The sequence below is a fragment of the Camelus ferus genome, chromosome 19, assembly GCF_009834535.1.
Source record: "Camelus ferus isolate YT-003-E chromosome 19, BCGSAC_Cfer_1.0, whole genome shotgun sequence".
NCBI lineage: Eukaryota > Metazoa > Chordata > Mammalia > Artiodactyla > Camelidae > Camelus > Camelus ferus.
In genome coordinates, this window is record NC_045714.1 from 18,516,099 (window position 1) to 18,537,780 (window position 21,682).

The window sequence follows — 21,682 nt, forward strand, 5'->3', positions numbered from 1 at the left end:
CAGAGGCAAGACGTGAGAGTCAACCCCCGCGGGGGCTGAGCCCGTGCTCTGAGCGCGCTGGCTTTCAGGTCCTGGCCCCGCTGCTCTGCGGCCTGGAAGAGTGACAGAGCCTCCGCGTCCCCATCTGTACCAAGGGACTGAGAGCAGCACCTGCCTCTTAAGGTTGTCCTGGGGATAAAATAAGGACAGGTGGAGAGAGACAGGCTTAGCACCTCCCAGCTCTCTGCTGATGTTAGCTGTCCCTCCGCTGTCCTCACTCCTCTGTGTAATTCGAAAGCTGCACTTTTTTTTTTAACTGCTTTATTGAAGAGTAATTGACACAGTAAACTGTGTATGTTTAAAGTTTACTGTTTACCCTTTGAAAAGTTTTGACTTATGTACGTACCCATAAAAACATCACCACAATAAAAATGATGAACATAAGACTCACTCCCCAAAGCTCCTGTGCTCCTCTGTGCCCATCCTCCCGCCACCTGGTGCCACTCTGCCAACGACAGGCAGCCGGAGGTCTGCTCTTTGTCACTGGAGATTACGTGCTGAGTCTGTTCCTGGACCCTCCGTGCTTTTCATCTGTTTGCTGGCCTTGACATCACCACCACGCTGTCTCAGCTACAGGAACCTTATAATAAACTTGAAGTCAGTAGCATGAGTCCTATAATCTTGCTCTTTTTCCAAAGCTGTTTCGGCTGTGCTGGGTCCTCTCCATTTGCATATGCATTTTGAAATCAATTTTTCAATTTCTATAAAAATTCCTCCTGAAATTTTGACTTGGATTTCATTGACCCATTGACAACTTGACAATCTGGAGCCCTGGAAACTATGTGCAGGGGAAATCTCTCCATTCATTTAGGTCTTATTTCATTTCTCTCAGAAATGTTTCATAGTTTTCGGTATAGAGGTCTTGAATATCTTTTGTCAGATGTAAACATTTTGTGTATTTGTACTTTTGTAAATGGTATTTATTTCCATTTCTGATTGTTCATTGCTATTATATAGAGATAAAAGTGAGCTCTGCATATTAATTTTCTATATATTTGGCAATTTACTAAATTACTTATTAGTTCTAACAGTTGTTTTACAGATTCCATACAGTTATGTTACCTGTGAATAAAACACAGCTTTAATTCTTCCTTTCCAGTCTGGATGTCTCTCACTCCTTTTCTTGTCTTTTTTCACTGGCTTGAACCTCCAGAGTAATTTTGAATGGAAATGGTGAGAACAGACATTCACTTGTCTTGTTTCTGATCTCGGTGGAAAAGCTTTCAGTATTTTACCATTCAGGATTATGTTAGCTACAGGTTTTTTAAAAAATAACCTCTATCAAACTGAAGAACTTCTCTATACCTAACTTTCTGGAGTTTTTACAAGGAATGATTATAAATTTTCAAATGCCTTTCCTGCATTTATGAGATAAATATATAGGTATTCTTTTTTAGAATTAACATTCTAAATGGTGAATTACATTGATTTTCTTATGTTAAACCAATCTTGCATTTCCAGAATAAATCCTACTCGGTCATGATGTATTGTCCTTTTTATATACTGGTTCAATTTACTAAAAATTTTATTAGAATTTTTCCATCAATGTTCATGAGAGCTACTGATTTGTAGTTTTGTTTCCCTCTAATGTCTTTTGTCGGGAAAGAACATACTTTGGATGAATTGAATCCTTTTAAATTTATTGAGACTTATTTTGCAGCTTGGAATATGAGCTCCCTTGGCAAATATTCCGTGTGCATGTGGGAAGGAGGTGTATTCTGCTGTTGTTGGGCACAGTGTTCTAGTAAGTGCCAATCAGGTCAAATTGGTCAACAGTGTTCTTACAATCTCCTGTATTCTTACCGATTTTCTGTCTCCTTGTTCTATCAATGATTAAGGGAGGGGTGTTGAAATCTCCAAATACAGTTGCTGACTTGTGTATTCATCTTTGCCGTTCTATCAATTTTTGCTTCATGTGTTTTGAAGTCCTACTATTAGGGCCCTAAATATCTAGGACATAATCCTCAACACCAGACCCCCGTTACCCCTGGTACTACGCCCCGTTCTGAAATCCACTTTGTCGGAAATGAGTAAAGCTGCTCCGGCTTCCGTTTGATCAGTGTTAACATGGTGCATCTATCTGCATCCTTTTCATTTGAACCTATTGTATCTTTATACTCAGAGAGCCTTTCTGTGACCCACACGTCACTGAGTCCTGCTTTGTACCCCACTCTGCATCTGCTTTGCACGTTCTTTAATTGGGATATTTAGATCATTTTACATTGAATATAATTATTGACGTGGTTACAGGCTTAAATCTCTCATCTTACTGTTGGCTGTGTGTCCTGACTGTTCTTTAGTCCCCTTTTCCTCTCTTTTTGCCTTCTTTTGGATTAATTGTATATTTTTACATTCCTACTTTATCCTCTTTGCAGGTTTATTAGATATATAACTCTGTGAATGTGATTTGTAACTGCAGTATCTTTTTAGTTTATATAGTATCATTTTTAAGTCTATCTTCAGGTGATGCAATAACACTTCAGGTGTGGCGTAAGGACCCTAAAACAGTACTCTTGCATTTCCCCCCTCTTGGTCTGCATGCTATTCTTGTCTGATGCTTTCACTGTATTTAGGCAGTCAATTATCTTTTAAGGAGATATAAGTAAGGGGAAAATCTTACACATCTACCCCTTCAGCTACCATTTCCAGTGCTCTCCAGCCCTCTGTGTGGATTCAGATTTCCATGTGGTATTGTCTTCCTTCTACCCAAAGGACTGCCTTCCCCGTTCCTTGTCGTATGGGCCTGCTGGTAAGGAACTCTCCCACCCCTGCGTGCAGGCAAGGTCCTCCTTTCACCTTTATGTTTGAAACATATTCAGTGGATGTAAAATTCCAGGATGATAGTTTATTTTCTTCCAGTTTTTCAAAGATGTGACTCCAGCGTCTTCTTGTTTGCACTGTTTCCAACAAGAAATCTGCTACCACCTGTATCTTTGGTCCTTCCTCTGTTCCCAGCTTGTCTTTTTTTCTCCCTCTGGCTGCTTTTAAGATTTTCTTTCCATCACTGGTTTTCCGTGGTCTGATTACGATGGGCTTCGGTGTGGGTCTCCTCCTGTTCCCTGGGCTTGTTTCTGGTTGAACTTGTGTCTGTGTGTTTGCTTTCGTAACATTTGGAATTTTTAAGTCATTATTTCTTCAAATATGTTTTCTGTTTCAGCCTCTTTCTCCTCTTCTTTATAGACTCCAGTTGCACACACATTAGTACTTAAGTCATCCCACAGTTCACTGATACACTGTTGTTTTTTTTTTTTAATTCTCACTTCTGCTTCACTAGTCTCTTTTTCTGCAATGTCTAATCCGTGGTTCATCCTTCCAGTGTATTGTTCATCTCATGTAGTTTTTATCTCTAGAAGCTTTATTTGGGGTGTTTTTACAGACATACCTCAGAGATACTGCGGGGTCAGCTCCAGACCACCGCAAATAAAGCAGGCATCACAATACAGCGAGGCAAGTGAATTTTTGGTTTCTCAGTACATATAGAAGTTATGTTTACACTATACTGCAGTCTATGACGTGTGCGATAGCATTATGTCTTTAAAAATGTACATACCTTAATTTAAAAATCCTTATTGCTTAAAAAAAAAGCTAGCCGTCATCTGACAAAGCGGGGCTGCCACAAGCCTTTAATCTGTAGGAAGTGCACTCCCCGTGAAGTGTAGTAAAGTCAAGCACAGCAAAACGGGGTGCGCACCTCTGTCTCCTGGGCCTCGCCTCCGCCTTTGGAACTTACTTGGTTATAGTAACTGTCTGGATGTTCTGTCCACTAATTCTCACATCGTCGTCAGGTTTGGGTCAGTTTCAATTACTGAGTTATGTCCGCCTCTTGCGTCGTGTATTCCCAGTTTTTTGAGTGCCTGGTAATTTTCTGTTGGATTCCAAACATTGTGATTGAACCTACCCGGGCACTGGATAACTTGGTATTCGACAAATATGCTTGAACTTTGTTCTGGGACTCAAGATCCTTGGAAGCTGTTTGGTTTTTCCGGTTCTTGCTCTAAAGAGGCGCTGGGCAGGCCTGAGGCAGCGCCCTCTCTAGAGCTGGTTACTCCAGGACCCTCCTGTGTGTTCCCCCAACGCCGGGGAGTCTCCGGTTCCCCAGGCTGGCTGGCGGGGTGGGCAGTCTTCCCAGCCTCGTATGAGCACTGGGCACTGCTGATGCTAATCCTTCTGGGAGGTTCTTCCCTCAGCCCGACCCACAGGAGTCTCCTCACATGCATGTGCTGCTCAGGACTCAGCCAAATACTCAAGAGTGACCCTCTGCTGGTGTCCACCACCTCTCTGTGCAGCTCTCTCCTCCCTGGGACTCTGTCCTGCAAATCTTGGTGGCGTTAGCCCCCTGGACGTACCTCTGGGCTCCCACGGTTCCCCTGCCCTGTGCTGTGGTGGGAACTCACTCAGGCAGGAGGTCATGATGACTCGAAAGCCCCCCTGGCTCCTCTCCCATCTCCTGGACATCGCTCTCCTTTGTCAACTGATGAGCAGTGTCTCAAAAACTATTATTTCATATCTTGACCTTTTTTTGGCTTTTTTCAGTCCATCCAGGCTCTGTCACCCCATCTTTGCCAGAGGCAGGAACCCCCAGCATGAAGCTCTTTTTATGAATTCCCTTCCTCAGCTCCACCCCCTCAGTCTAGTCCCTGCCTTACAGCTGTCTTTAAAGGTGCCGGGGTCCCTCAGTCCCCTCTTCTGGGATGTTCTCCACCCCCGTTTTCACCCCTGAGTTAGAAGGCCTTCCTCTTCCCTCCTGCAGGCGAAGACTGTGTCTTGGTCTTGTGACCAAGGTCTTCTCTCCTCTTCTTCTTCCCAAGATCTTCTTTGTTGAGCTGAAGGGCAGGGGAACATTGTGGTGCCCAAGATTGGGGGCTGGAGTCCAGGAAGCGATGGCTCTGCACCAGCCCTCGATCCTGGGCTCAGGGATGTGTTCCGGGGCCCAGTGCACGGAAGAGTCAGGAGGACCAGAAGCGGAAGGGCCTGTGCAGCGAAACAGGGGCTGGGATTCTGGCCACACATGGTGCTTGTGCAGGACCAGCCTGCCAACAGCAGCCTAGAGATAAGCCTGTTCCTTCTCCCACTCCACCCCCAGTGAGGTCTTTTTCCGGAGGACACAGGGGACATGCCCTGAAGTCCCACGGGAGCAGGTGAGGACCCCGAGCCCCGTAAATATGGGCATTTCTACTTCTGTGAACCACCAGCAGTCAGAGGTCGGCCGAGATGGAACCACGGCTGGCTCCCCGGGCCCATCCCCAACATCCTATGTCCTCTGTGACATGGCTGACTGGCCTCCTGCCATGTGGGCTTGCCCACCTTTAGGTCAGGGCACAGGGTGGGAGGGTGCGGCTGGGGGTCCTGCTGAGGCCAGGCCGGGACAGCAGGGCCAGCAGCTCCCCGGAGAACACTGTCAGGTGCTTCTGTGGCCTGCAGGGCCGTCGGCCAGGAAGGAAAACGCGGCCTCATTTGAGTCTGTGGACAAGGTGGCTTTTCTAACTGGCTTTAACTGAGCTGCTTTATCCACTTCAGCCCCTGAAACCAGGCGGTGGGTGGGGAGGAAGGTGGAGAGGAGGGAATCCCATTGCCGCCTGTGTTCTCGAAGATGCTGTGAAGCTCTGATGTGTCACAGACACACAGCCTCCAGGCCGCCGTCCCCCAGATCTTAGTGCCAGTGAGGACTTTCCCCTGTGGGTCGTGACCCCGGCACCAGGAACACCGCTGACCCTGACCCTGACCCTGACCCTGATGGCACGGGCATCCCCAGGCCCGCCGGCTCCAGGCTGGGCGGATGACCTCCAATACCTGCACGCTCTCCCTGGCCTCCGGGGAGACAGCTTCCTGTGGCTCCTCCTCTGTTCTCTGGGTGTCCTGGCTGCTCCTCCCGAGCTCAGCATCTTGGAGAGAAAGAGGGGTGTGAGGACAGAAGAGAGATGATTCGCAGCTACAGGGACGGCGTGGTGACCACACCGCAGCGTTGAGGAGTCACCCTGCTGGGGGCAGCGCCGGGAGTGGGCAGAACGGGGTCTCCGCGGCCCGCCCCACTTTCCACCTCTCCCTGGCCTCATCCACACCACGGGGGTAAAGTGACACCTGGCCTCGCGGGAGCCAAGCAGACAAACCGCTGCCCCCGGGAGGCCCTGGCCCGCCAGGTCCTGAGCTACGTGACCTTTCACAGGAGCGCCTCGAAAGCTTACAGACCGCCGCCCACGAGCCTCCCGGACGGCGGGGGGCGATGTGACTTTACGTGGGAATGTGACAAGACAGCCAGAGCGCCAGCGCGGGCGGAACGCGGGGACAGCTCCGGGGCTGCTTCCCGGCTCGAGATATTGGAACCGTGCCTCTGCGGCCGCGACTTTCTTCTACTTTCTGAGCAGAACTGGAGGGAGGCGCTGCTGCTTTCGTATGTTCTGGAAAGTCGGTAATCAAGGTAGCATTCGTGTATCTACCCTTCGCCGAATATTAGAGTAGAAAAAATTGTTCCCATTTTGTCTCAAAAGCTCTTCCCCCACTCCCTTCCCTTCTCCCTCCTTCTGCTCTCTCCCTCTTCTGTCTTTCCCCCCCCCCCCATCTCTCCCGCCCCCGCCCCTCCCCCGCCAGCCCCCCCCCCCCCAGGCCCTGACCTCTGCTCGGAGCAGCCCTAGGACGCGCGGAGCGCCACGCAGACGCCGGAGGGACCCAGAGCCTGCCTTCTCAGCGGAGCCTGCTGCCCCGTTTTCTCACTGCGAAGCATCGCAGCGGAAGCCGTGGGGCCAGAGGCAGCGGACACCTCCTCTCCCGCTGCGTTTGCCCTTCCGGCAGCAGCCAGGGCAGGGCCCCTGCAGGTGCCTCTCCACCCCAAATCCCCGGTTACTCAGGCCCTAGGCCTGCTTCTGGCAAAGATGCAGGTGAAGAAAGTAGAATGAAATTCTAAGAGAACACTGATGCTCAGGGAGGTGTAAAGGCAGAGACAAGGAGGCAGGTAATGTCGAAGGGACCGCGAGAGAATCGCATCCCTGCGCAGCAAGCAGCTCTTGGGGGAGGAGGGGGGCAGCAGATGTCGTGAGAGGAGGAAGGGCTCAGAATGCCTCCTCTGAACGCAGATGCTTCGGGGAGCATGAAACCTGTTCTGTCTGAAAGCGGCCTGTTCCCCGCGAAGACTTTCCAGATCATCCATACCGTGTTTCTAGCGTCCCTGTGATGGCGAGAGCGGAGCGCTTCTGAGGTTTGGCTTGTGACTGAGCGACGCGGTGGACGGTGAGGTGCACGTCCGCTCCCACGGAACCGGCACCTCCACGGACAGCACAGCCCGTCCAGCGCCCGGGAGCTGCCCTCACCCGCCCCCGGCCAGCGCGCCTCCTGCGGTAGCTGCTGCTCTAACTTCCACTGTCACCGACTCGTTTTGCTCCGCAGCCAAGTTTGACAATTAAACAAAAACTTCTACCAGTAACTCCCTATTCTTAAGTTGCACTTTATTTTAAAAAACAGTCTTTCCTTATTTTAACTTTTAAATTTGAAGAACTACTCAAAATATAGCCCAGTTTAAAAGAAAACTAGGCCTCTCCTGTGCACACATTTATTCTATAATTAGGACGAAATTACTAAGAAGCCAGAAATTTCAGAGGCTGGATCAAATTTGCAGCGAACAATTAATCCTGGAGGCTCGCTGTCTGACAGGCTAACGTTCACAAGACAATTGCCGACCAGGACGATTAGCTGTCGGGCTGCCGTGTCTCGGGAGCTGCCGTTGTTATGAAGCAGCTGCCACGTTCATCCCCAGAGGCGGCTGCATTTCAGAACTGGGCGAGGTGATGCGGCGCCTCCCCTCCCCGTGTCTCCGGGGTTTTGTGAGGTTTAATTAGTTAATGTTCCTAATGTGCCCGGAGATCCTCACCTGTGAGGTGCCATCCCAGGGAGAAGTCGAGGCAGCGGTATCACGTAACACACAACCAGACACACAACCCAGGCTGCCAAGTTAATTGTTGTTTCATTGCCGATACCACCTAAGCAGCCTGGAAGCCACGAACGAGGGGTTCATAGGGTACCGTCTGTTAGGACCTTTTCTCGGAGTGAGACTGCCGCTCCGCGGTGGGCTCACCGAGAAGCCAGTCAGGCTGGATGGAGGTCTGGGCCCCTCCCCAGGCACAGCCCCCACTATCGCCGTCCTAATTTTGCATTCCTTTTCTTAAAGAGCGCTCTCAAATTGTATAGACCTGAGGTCCCACAAGACCCGGTCTGCCCTGCCTTTGATACGACTAACAGACAGGGAAAGCTGAAGAATACATCGTGGAGGCTTTAGGAACACGAAACAGTACCCAGTCTAGTGGGTTTTAACATTTTTTTAAAATGTGGATCAAAAACCCTAACAAGATTTTTTTGTGAAATGAAATTAAGAGATTCTAAAAGAGTAAATATGGAAGAACAGCTAGTCAACAAAATTTCAAGAAATAAGAACAAAGAGTAGGTGAAATTTTCTAAGGAATATTAAGACATGTTAATGCATCTCCTTTACCTGTTGGGTTTTTTCCCTTTCCCTAGAATTCAGTTGTTGGTCTACCATATATGTTGCAAATGTTTTCTCCATGTATCTACTTATTTAAAAAAAAAAAAAAACCTTTTTAGGGTACTTTTGATAGACAAAACTTTTAAAATTTTTTACTTGAAGCAAAGGTGATTCACAATGTTGTGTTAGTCTCAGGTGCACAACAAGGTGATTCAGTTATCCATCTATATATTCTTTTTCATATTCTTCTCCATTATAGGTTATAATGGAAATAGTTATTAAAACAGCAGGTTATTAGGAGTCGGAACAGAACAGAATGAAATCCAGAAAAAAGAAAATAATTATGAAATGTTCACATATGTTAAGGGTAGCATTGGTGGAGGAGGAATAAACTATACAATAAATAATATTAACCACATGGGAAAAATTTAATCTGGGCCCTTATTTCACACAATACACAACAATCATCTGCAGATAGAGTAATAGCCCAAAGTTTTTTTTAAAATACTTTTAAATGACTAGAAGAATAGGACAATATCTCTGTTACCTTGGAGGTGGAGAAATCCTTCCTTAAAAATGTGGGGGGGGTTATCACTCAGTGGTAGAGAGTGTGCTTAGCATGGACAAGGTCCTGGGTTCAGTCCCCGGTACCTCCATTAAAATAAATAAACAAACCTAATTACCCCCAAAAATAAATAAATTAAAAAATTTTTAAATGTAGATAGAAGTCAGAAAAGAAAAATTTTGACATACTTGACCACATCAAAATTTAAAATTGTCACATAAAAAGACAAATATTATATCACTCAAATATATCACTTACCTGTGGAATCGAAAAAAAATGATACAAATGAACTTATCTACAAAACAGAAATAGACTCATAGAAACATAGGAAACAAAACTATGGTTACCAAAGGGGAAAGGGGGAAGGAGGAATAAATTAGTTTAGGATTTGCAGATACACACTACTGTATATAAAATAGATAAACAACAAGGTCCTATTGTGGTGCACAGGGAGCTATATTCAATATCCTATAATAACCTATAATGGAAAAAATTTGAAAAAGAATATATGTGTATGTATGTATAGCTGAATCATTTTGCTGTACACCTGAAACTAATACAACATTGTAAACAAACTATACTTCAGTAAAAATTTGTAAAAAGTTCTGTCTGTCAAAAGTACCTTAAAAATTTTTTTAATTTATTAACTTTGATGGAAGTGCTGGGGATTGAACCCAGGACCTCATGCATGCTGGGCATGCGCTCTACCACTGAGCTATACCCTCCACACCTTAAAATTTTTTTAAATAAGTGGAGAAAATATTTCCAACACATACAGTAGACCAACAATTGAATTCTAGGGAAAGAGAAAAAAACCAACAGGCAAAGGAAATGAATGGACAGGAAATGTCAGTGACCAATAAAAACCACAAAAAGTGTTCAGTAATAGTCAGAGAAATGAAATTAAGACAATGCTATCACCTTTCACACCTATCATACTAGCAAAAGTTGAAAATGCTGACAACACTAGGTACTGGAGAAGAAGGAAAGTCTCTGGAGGAAGGCCACTGATGTGGCCACGTTTGGTGGCAATGTAGTTCCAAACCCAGCAAGAACAATTCTGGGAATAGAGCTTGTGGAAAGTGTTGCAAGGGGCCCAGGGAGATGTGTGCAAGGATGCTACTGCAGCCCCCTCTGTAATAAAAAAAACCTAGTAGAAACAACTTAAATGTCCATCTGGGGATGAACGAGACACATTCTATGCAGTGGAATCCAACCCAGAAGATAGGAGTGCCCCAGACAACATTTTAGATCTCGAAAAGCTGAGAGCAGAGGCAAATTTCAGAACACCGCATACCCAAAACACACCATTTACGTAAAAACACTGCCACAAAATGCTAGTGTTTTTCCTATCAATACAGGGACTTCAAATAAAAGCATGAGAAGAGGTCCGGAGGGGGACAGACCAACAAAGACCTCTGGGGGTGAGAGGGAGACACAGGCTTGGACACTGATCAAAGGGAAGGCAACTTCAACCGCATTATCCTGATTTTTAGGTTCGTGTATTATTTTTTTTTCACTGATTTTTTTTTAAATTTTTTTTTTGTGGGGGGGTTATTAGGTTTATTTCCTTATCTATTTTTAATGGCAGTACAGGGGACTGAACCCAAGACCTCGTGCGTGCTATGCATGCGCTCTACCACTGAGCTACACCCTCCCCCTAATTTCATGTATTATTAATGCAATTAAGATTCCAAAAAAGGTCTAATAAAAAAGGAAATTTCCATCTTCAGAATAGTACAAAATGGTCATTTTTGTTTAGCCTTTTAACATCATGGATGATTTCAGAAAAGAAAGACTGACAAATGAGTTGAAGTCACTCAGATTTAAGAAGAGGAAAGATTAGGGGTTCAAACAGTTAAATCATTCATTCAGTTGAAGTTCAGTGGAGAACAAGGCGTTGCAGGTGCTCTGTGAGGTACCCAAACGTAAGTAACAAATCAGATGAAGTCCTTACTCTCAGAGGCTCACAGTGATCAGGGTGTGCAGGTGAGTGCACGCACACACACCCCAAGTATCTTGCAGTGTGAAAGGTGCTAAAGCAGAGGAATGAACAAAGCACACTGAGTGTTCACTTATGCATTCATTTGTTCATGTAAGAATTCATATTGTACACCTACCATCTGTTAGATATTAGTACTCTAGACGCAGGGGACTCGGCAACGGACCAGCCTGCCTTGCACTGCGGAGGCAAGTCAGCAAGCGAATGAGGAAACGCTGAGCTATGAGAGATGGCATGAGGAACGTTAAGGCCACGGAGCTGCTCCAGGCTGAGGGTCCGAGAGGTCCTTCTGGACGTTTAAGCTGCAATGTGAAGGGTGAGACGTAGCCTCCAGACAGTAAGAGAACGGACAGTGAGCGGATGCACACCTCTCTCAAGGAGTTCTGCTGAGGATGAAGACGTCCTTACTTCTTTTTTTTTTTTGTAATTGAAGTACAGTCAGTTTACAATGTTGTGTTAGTTTCTAGTGTACAGCACAGAGATTCAGTTATGCATATATAAATACATATATATATATATTCCTTTTCATATTCTTTTTCATTGTAGGCTATTACAAGATACTGAATACAGTTCCCTGTCCTGTACAGTAGGACCCTGCTGTTTATCTGTTTGACGTCCTGACTTCTTGACACGTTTCCTTCCTTGGTTTTCCTCCGGCCCTTTGGTCTTCTTCATAATTGTGTTAGTTTCCCAGGGCGGCTGTAACAAATGACTGCTCACTGGGTGGCTTAAAACAACAGAAATGTATTCTCCCCAAGTCCTGGGAGCCAGAAGTCCAAAATCAGTATCTCTGGGCAGAAGTCAATCAAGGGGCGGGCAGGGCCCTGCCCCTCCGGAGGCTCTTGGAGAGGGTCCACCGCCATCTGTTGCAGTTTACGGTGGTGCTGGCACTTCCCGCCCCGTGGCTCCATCACTCTGATCTCTGCCTCTGTGCTCACACGGCCTCCCCCTCTTCTGTTTGGGTCACCTCCCTCTGCCTCCCTCATCAGGACACTTGAAATGGCATTTAGGGACCCTGAGATAAACCAGGATAATCTCAAGATCCAGAACCACACTTTTTCCAGATCTAAAGTAACATGTACACATCCTGGGGATTAGGATGGGGAGATCTTTGGGGAGGCCCTGTTTCGGCCTAACCTCCGTAGGCACCTGCTGCTGGCCGAGTGCTGTGTATCCACCCAAGTGCTTCCTAAGAAGCTCATACTCAGCTAGTCCCGATCGGAAATCCCAACACCCCCATCAAACAAGTCACTCGCTCTTACTATTCCCATCTCACAAAACGGGTCCACCAGCCACCCTTGATGCTTCCCTTGCCCACAACCCTCCTTCCTCATACGCAGTAAAACATCAAGTTCCATTAATTCTCCAGACTCCCCCAGGTTCATCTACAAACACCATTCTGATTCAGCCCCTCCTCGTCTCTTCCCTGCACATGCCAGTGGCTCTTGGAAAGCCTTCCCGGGAACTGAAGGTTGACCATGCATCCCTGTCTAGCTAGAGTCCCAGCAACTCCCCAGCAGACACGCTGTCATCAAGCAGTCCCTGCGTTCTCCTGCGAGGCACCAAGCGCTCATTGCCTCTCCTCCACCTCCCGTCCCGCTTCGTGTCTCCTACCACGCCCTCACTTCCTGCCCCAGTGTCACTGACCTGTGCTCTCCTCAGCAAGCCTGGGCTCTAACGCCTCCTCACTGTGCACACGCACGTTTCCTTCCCGCTGCCAGGAAAATCTTTCTGCTCCTTCACCTAGAAAGCTCCAATTGGTTTTTGAAGTTTTGACCCAAAAGCTTTCTTTTCTATGAAGCCTGTATGGATGCTCCGAGGATGACTTGGGTGTAACTCTGCTGTGGTCCCACCACAATTTCCTATCTTTCAAAACAATTTTCTGATTGTAACTTCATTTGTCCTGCATGTTTATCCTGCCGTTGGACCATACAGGGCTCGTCACGTACTAGAGCAGGGTCCTGACAGCCAGTGTGTGGGCTGCACTCAGCACTGGCTAACTGAACAGCAAGGGGCTGATAACAAACTCCACACAGATACACAGGAAAACATTCGACAGGCCGCGCATGAAAGGAAGACAGAGAGCGTCTTCATAGTTTTCAAGGAAACTCCTCCCACCTGAACTGCAGTACAGACCCCAAAACACGCAGTATGCTGAGCCTGAGCTCCAGGCGCTGGTGGTCTCCAGACCGCTGTCTTGAGATGAGACTAGAGGTTTCAGCTTCCAGCAGGTTAACCTGGAGTTTGTGTCTCCTTAGGACGAGAGAAAGAAGGCCACAGCAAAACCACCAGCTTTATTCTGTTTTGTGAACATGAGTTGCAATCATAATGCTGATTTTTCACCCTCTCCCCTTTTAGGCCCTTTTCCATGTAGGGTCCCCTCACTCTGCTCCTAGGCTCAGCCTGGGACCTGCTTTGTGTTACGTGGCATGTGTTAAGTGACGTATGTTAGTCCGAGGCCTAGACCGCAAGGGGCCTTGTGTATTTCCACTGGGTCTCTTGCACGGTTGCCATCCCCTTGAGGACATGCCCGTCTAGCCTGCTGCAGGATGAGAGGCACGTGGAGCAGAGCCAAGGCTAGCCTCGATCCGCCAACAGGCAGCCAACCCGAAGACACGGGAGAAGACCAGCCAAGACCAGCAGAGCTGCCGAGCTGATCAGCTGCAGCAGCAGAACGTGCTCACTACGGGATGCCACTGCGGTTTTGCAGGTGTTTGTTAGCAGCATTATCGAGGCAACGGATTATTGATGCAGTCACAAAATATAACAGAATCAACCAAATCCTGAAGCTGGTTCTCTGAAAAAACACTAATGAAATTGACACTGGTGGGATTAAGAAAGAAAAAGATACAAATGAAAAATACTAGGAATAAAACATAGAAATGTAGGGGACATCTGTAAAGTTAGATGGTAGATATAAACCCATGAGAACATTAAATGTAAATGAACTAAATACTGTAATTAAAAGACAACAGTTGTCACAGTAGATAAAGGCAACAACCAAACTCTACGCTGTTTACAAGAGACACATATAACATGTAAGGAAGTAGGAAGGATAAAGGTAAAAGGGTGGAAAACGATGTGCATGTAAATATGAACCAAAGAAAGCAGATGTGGACACATTAAAATCAGGAAAGGTAAACTTTAAGGCAAGAAAAGATCACTAGAGATAGAGAAGGACACTTCATAACTGATTTTTTTTAAAGTTCAAGGAAGACATAATGACAAAACTTATGCACCTGAAAACACAGACTGAAAATATATAATGAAAAAATGAAAGACTATGAGAAGAAATTGGGACAGCCACAGTCAAAGCAGATTTTTTTTTTAAAGCAGGAGATTTTAACACACCTCTCATAAACCGATCAAACAATTGATGAGGTCAGTAAGGATTTGACAATATTATCTAATGTGGCTGATTCACCTAGAACACTGTAAACACTGTACCTAACGACTACTGGATACACACTCTTTTCATGGACTCAAGGAGTATTTACCAAAATTGACCACATATTCAACAAAATTTAAAGGATTAAAATCACTCAGGGTAGGAGCTCCAGCTTCAGTGCAATTAAGCTAAAACCTAGTGATAAAAAGATACCTCAGACACCCAAATGGAGAGATCAAATGTGGAATATGCAAACAATGGAATATTACTCAACCTTAAAAAGAAGGAAGTCCTGCAATATGTGACAATAAGCATAAACCTTGAACGTATCATGCCAAGGGAAGTAAACCATTCACAGAAGGACAAATAATACATGATTTCACTTATATGTTGTATCTAAACTATTCAAACTCACAGAAGCAGAGAGTAAAATGGTAGTTGCCCAGCGTTACATGGAGAGAATGGGGAGATCCTACTCAAAAGGTATAAACCTTTATAAGGCATCAAAAGTTTCAGTAACACAAGAGGAATAAGTCCCAGAGATCTGCTGTACAGCGCTCTGCCAGTAGTTAACAAAACTCCAGTGAACACTGAAAACTTTAAGAAAGCGCAGCCTATAATGAAAAAGAATATGAAAAGGAATATATGTGTGTATCTGTATGACTGAAACGTGATGCTGTACACCAGATATTGACACAGTATTGTAAACTGACTATACTTCAATTAAAAAAAATTTAGGAAAGCAATTCTCACGTTAAGTGTTCTTACCATAATAAAATAAAATTTTAGATTTCCAGTCTAGATGGCGGAGTAGTAGGACCATGAACTCACCTCTCCTTGCAACCACAACAAAACCACAACCGACTGCTGAACAGCCATCAAGAAAAAGACGAGCCTGGCAAGAAAGATCTGCATCACCTGGAAACATAGAGACGGAACCACAACAGGAAGAGAGCTGGGGTCAGAGCTGGTCGTGCAGGACGACAGCTGCAACCTCTTGGACCCGTGTGAAGTCAGCAGCGTCGCCCCCTTCAAGGCCCATGAAATGGCCTCGAAAGGACTGAGGAGAAGCTCCAGGAAGAGAAGGTCTGCTTCCTCGCATGTGCACACTGGCTGCAGGGGGCCCATTTTCACTTTTGTTTTTAATGATGGAAAGGGAGTCGCTGACAACAGAGGTGGAAATGTTGTTTAGAAAACCATCCCTCTCCTCGTTTTAGAAGCAAAATAAAACAGAAAGACTGAGGCAGCTTTACATGTTCTGACCTGAAAAGACCGCAAAGATACACGTGAAGTGGAAAAGAGCAAGATGCAGAATGGCGTGTGTAAAATACTATTATCTGTGTTTCTAAAAAGAACATACAGACATGAGTGCTTGCCTCCATGTAGATCACTCTGGAGTGACATACAAGAAATTGACAATTAATGGATACCTCTGGGAAGAGAACTGGGTGGGAGGAAAGCCTGTTTACTGTGTAAACGGCTATATTTAGTACATAGATTATGATTCCCAAAATAAGTAAAATAATATTTATAAATAAAAAATAATAAAATTTTAAAAATATATAACTAGGATATCCCTATATGTTTGGAAATAAATATCCTTTTAAATAACTTATGGGTCAAAGGGTAAGTAAAATGAAATTTCAAAAATATTGACAATGAAAACATTTCAAAACAAACTTTGCAAGTTGCAGCTAAATCCAAGCATAGAGGATTACTTATGATTTAAACACTCATATTGGAAAGGAAAAAACCCTGAAAATCAATGAGTTTAAAAATCCACTTAAAGATATAGGAAAAAAAACATCAAATTAAGCCCAAAAATGAAAAGGAGGAAATAATAAAGAAAAGAGTAGAAATAAAATAGGTAATAAACATAAAATAGGGAGGATCACGCAACCCAAAGTCGGTCCTCTGGGAAGGCTAATGAAACTGGTGTCCCTCTGGCAACACTGAGAAAGAGAACGCAAACAGTCAGGGTCAGGAACCACGAGACGGCGCCGTCACCACGCAGCGCGTGGATGCTCCCAGTACAGTAAGAGCAAAGGAAACAGCGCCAGCTTTATCCTGATACATTTGGAATGTAAAGGAAATGTACAAACTACCAAACAGGTCAAAGGAAAACAGTTACATAACAATCCAAAAACTGAAACTGCAATTAAAAATTTCCCCCTCAAAGTGCACCGGGTTCAGAGAGCTTCACTGGCAAATTCTACAAAATACTTCAAGAATAATTATTTCTAACCTTGCATAAGCTTCCAAAAATAGAAGACAGAATACCCCTCAGATTTTTTTTATGAGGCTGGCAAAATCTCATTTCCAGAGCTTGGCAAGGACATTTCCAGCAGTGAAAATTAAAGTCCAGTCTCACTCATGAACATAGCTGCAAAGATCCTCAACAAAACACTAGCAGAAAAAAAAAAAATCCAGGATTGCATAAAAAGAATAATACATCTCTATTATTAACAAAAAAGTTAACATACAAAAATCAATCAATATAATTCACCCCATTAACAGAATAATGGAGAAGAATACGATCATCTCAGTAAACACAGGAAAAAAGCATTTCATAAAATTCAATTTTACAAAAGCACAACTATTTCTGATAAATCTCTTGGCAAGCTGGAAATACAGAAACTTCCTTATTCTGCTAATAGATTCACAAAGCCATCTGTAATGGTGATATATTGAGAGCTTTCCATTTAACATTGAGAAAAAAACACAAGGATGCCTGCTAACACTGCTTTTACTTAAGGTATTGGCCGGTGCATAAAAAAGAAATAAAAGAATAAGACTTTGAAAGTAAAAAATAAAAACTTATATTATGCAAAGAAAATTCAAAATAATCTACAAATGAATTCAAAGAATTAATAAATCAGTGTAGCAAGATTGTTGGCTATACGGTCAATATCCAAACACCAACTGCATTTCTACGTAACAGCAACAATTTGAAAACAAAGATTTGTTAAAATATATAACATCCAAAAGTGTGAAAATGTCAAATACCTAGGGGCAAATCTAACAACAGATGTGAAAAGCCTCTATGCAAAAACTATAGAACATTGTGAAAAGAAATTTAAAATGACATAAATAAACTGAGGAATATACCACATTCATAGGTTAAAAGTCTTAATGTATCGTAAAGACGTCAGTTCCCGCCAAAATGACGTATAGATTCAAAGCAATTTCACGCAAGATCCCAAAAGTTATTATTATTTTGATTTAACTCTCGAAGTTTATTTGGGAAATCAGATAACTAAGAATTAAAAAGTCCATTTTTTAAAATAAGGTAGAGAGACTTGCTCTAGGAGATATCAAGATTTAACATAAAGCTATGGTGATTAACTCAGGATAAAAATGACAAATAGAATGAAAAATCCCAAAATCAACCCACAAATGCAGTATGGACAATTGATTTATGCAAAGGTGGCCTACAGTGGGGGAAAGGATGACCTTTCCAATGCATGGTGCATGGGCAATTGGATGTCCATATTTTTTTTTTAATGGAATGATTCCTCTAGCACAACACACGTGAAAATCAACTCCATGTGGATGGTAGATCTAAACATGAAAGGCAAACCAATGTGAGGTGGCGAAGCTGAGCAAAGGAGCCATTCTTTATTACCCTGTACCACGACTGTCTATGCCCAAGTTATGCTAAGTAATAAGTATTCAGCAAACATCTAAATCATTTCTAAAGAAGATAAAATATTAAAACATTCATTATGAAGTTTAAGTTTCTATACTTTTGACTTCTTATTTTTACAGAGAGACTAAAGTTTTTGGATCTGTCAATGAAGATATTTGGATTTGCCACATCAAAAAATTCTACTGCAAAGAAGCATGTATCTCTAAAAATTATGAAATTCATAAAATTTGCTGATCTGCTAGAAAATGCTGGTATATGACAGACAATCCACAATTGCCCGCTTCCTCAGTTTCTCTGTAAAATGAAGGTCATAATTGATAAAGATTATAATCAACATACATAAATGAAATCACTAGAAGGGAAATGACTTCGTATGAATGACAGGCAGGGAGTGCAGGATGTGTTCCTGTTAAGGTGAAAAAGAAAGAAATCGACTGGCCAGTTCCAGAATGAGAAAGGGAAGGAGCAGATAAAATCTGAATGATACGGAAAGTTGTAGAAGGCTCATGGAAAGAAATTTCATGTTGTGTGGCTGGTCAAAGCGGCTGAGGTTGCGTGGGTTTATTTATACACTTTCTTTTTTTAAGTGAGCTTCAGTAACAATGTTTGAATGAAAAGCTAGGGTTTGGCCTTCCCTCTGTTAAAACAACAACGTTTTCTTGTTCTATTAATCTATTCTTTTTTTAAACATATATATTTATATTATCAGATTCTTTTCCATTATAACTTACTACAAGGAATTTAATATAGTTCCCTGTGCTGCACAGTACACCCTTGTCGTTTACCTATTCATATACAGTAGTGTGTGTCTGCAAACCCCAAACTCCTAATTTATCCCTCCTCCTCCCTTTCCCCTTTGGTAACTGTAGTTTGTTTTCTATGTCAGTCTATTTCTGGTTTGTAAATAAAATTTGTGTCTTTTTTTAGATTCCACATATAAGTGATATCATATGATATTTGTCTTTCTCTGTCTGACTGACTTCACTTAGTATGATAATCTCTAGGTCCATCCATGTTGCTCCAAGTGGCATTATTTCATTCTTTTTTACAAAACAAAGTGTCTCAGAGACCCATGGAGAAGAGACCATGCCAGGTACTCTGGAGTGCCGGCGCTGGCGGCACTGTTTAAACAACCCTGCGATCTTATCGCTGCACTAAGTAAGGATTTGCAAACTCTCATGGGAAGCCGATGATTCCATGAAACTAGACTCAAGACCAAGCAGAACAAGAATGAATTACATGGTACTAAATGAACTGATGAAGGATAATTACGTGTTTTGTTTAAAATGTTGCTCCTGGATTTAGGAACCGCTTTCTTTTTCTCTTAAGCTATTTTAAACTTATGACAACTTAGTAAATTATACTTTTGTAAACAGAAATAAAATATTTATATTTTTCTCCCTGCCCGATGCCTCCAGAATTCAGAAACTCTGAGTATTCTCATTTTCGTAAAAATATAATTGTTTTCATAGCTTCATTAAGAATCTGTTCACTGTGTAACAGGACATAACTGGAAACATTGGTTATATGACCAAGGCTTTGATTAAAATGTCATATTTGAGAAAGCTGTCCATAGAATCTGCTATGACCAGGCAGGTTTAAGGAAATGGGCCGATTTTATGGAGCTAATGCTTACAGATCTCTCCTGGGTATCTGATGCCTGGCTTACAGGTCTCCCCGCATTACAAGTGAGTAAAGAAGGATATCGGGGGGATCTTGAGAAGAGAGAAATTCACCCAAATCTATAGGTACTTCAAGTGAAATCTGGTAGTGAGTTCTTGGCTTGGCATCCTGGCCTTCAGAAGCTTTTAAGAGTCCAATTTAAGCTTCCTCATAAAATTCCAGCAAAGCAGGCTCTCTGTTCCTCCCCAGTTGACAGACAGCTGCATTTTCTTCTGCAGTGCCAGTGGGTTCCTGAGACGGTGGTGAAGGTGAGAGAAAACAGATTTGGCCATATTGGGCACCTGGTCACCAGAGCTCCTTTTAACTCTGGTAAAGTGGATATGGTCACCATCAATGACCTCAACCATATAGCACACATTTCCAGGATGAATTTACCCACCGCGAGTTCAGTGGTTTAATGGCACAATCCCATTAGCATTAAAAAATCCCATATTTTTCACTAAAGCCCTAACAAGGCTCCTCCTTGGTCACGTTGGTATATACGCCTTTACTCCCGACTGTCAGTGGGTTACTCGCCACTACAGGGCGCGCCTGCGTGTGAAATTAACTTTGCTCCTGCTAATCTGTCTCTTGTCAGTTACTCTGCAGGTCCCTGACCACTAGGACCAGAGTTGGTAGAGGAAAAGTTTTTCTTTCCAACAAATGTTTTTACATCAAACAAGAAAAAAAAAAAAGAAAATAAATTAATCAAGCAACTAGAAGAGGAAAAACAAAGCCAAGCCAAAAAAAAAAAAAAAAATTAAGGGAAGGGATATCACAGGAATGAAAGCAGACATTAATAAGTTCAAAAAGAAATAAACCCACAGACTTGATAGATAAGTCTAAGAGCCAGCTGTTTAAAAAGGCCAAACAAAAGAATCTAATTGTCTTTAAAGAGGTTAAAAGGTAAAGACAAGTTTAGGGAGAAGAAAGAGATATAACCAGAGATACGAGAGCGGAAGTTGTGGGCAGAGCCCCACTCTGGGCCCTTGGAAGCTGGATCTGTGCAGTTTGCAAGCCTCCTACTTAGAGGCTGCAGTAGAGCTGAAGTTAGTTTTGGTCGCAGAGACTCTGGAACCATTTCCTTGAAATGAACTGTGTAGCGATAACCAGAGGCTGCAGCTGGATCAGGCACAGACGAGCTGACTCACTGAGAAACCAGGAGCATCACTAGCCCACGGAGACAGCAGCAGCAGCAGCAGCAAGTACCTGCGTGGGAAGCTGGGGAGCCAGGCTGAATCTCCCAGGGGGGCTTTGAATAGGATCACCTACCTGAAGTTGCTGATTCCAAGTGAGAATCAAGGTGGAGCCGAGAGAGGTGAGTAATAAAGGAGTTACTACAGATCTCTGCACAGGCCGGAGTAAGCTCAGATCATTTTCACTTTTCACCTACAAGAGTCACTTTAATCAAGGGATCCAAGTGACACACATGATCAGCAGTGGGACAGACTGCAGACGTGTAACAGCAGAACCATGTCCCTCCCGGACGGTCCTGCCAGACATGCCTAACGTGAAAGTCGTCATGAGAAGACATCAAACACAAACAAGCACATTCTACAAACCAGAAGACTGTCATCTTCAGAAGCGTTTGGGTCATCAGAGTTAAGGAAAGACTGAGGAACTGGTCCAAAATGGAAAATAATATGGCAACTGAATGCACTTTGTCACTCTGGACTGGATACTTTTGCTACGACGGACATTATTGGGACAAATGGAGAAACCTGAATGGGTCTGGGACTGCAGATTGGATGGTAGGAACATTTTCAAGTTAATTGCTTGATATTGAGGGATGTTTGAGGCTGTAAAGGAGAGCGTCCCTCTGGGGAAACACACACGGAAGTTTTCACAGGTGACCTGGCATCATGTCAGCACCTTATTCACAAATGGTTCAGGAAGGGAAAAAGTGCCTG

General features: G+C 43.8%; 1 protein-coding gene across 2 annotated transcripts in view; it reads right to left on the minus strand.

The window, feature by feature from the left end:
* The window catches only part of CFAP61 (cilia and flagella associated protein 61), a 257,985-nt gene that overhangs the window by 181,948 nt on the left and 54,355 nt on the right, over positions 1-21,682 (minus strand). For both annotated transcript variants that reach the window (XR_004313074.1, XM_032461749.1), the window contains exon 9: positions 5,830-5,921. Coding sequence is in view for 1 of the 2 variants with exons in the window: in XM_032461749.1 (XP_032317640.1) it covers positions 5,830-5,921 (92 nt within the window). In the remaining variant the exon portion in view is untranslated. The remainder of the gene's footprint in view (positions 1-5,829; positions 5,922-21,682) is intronic.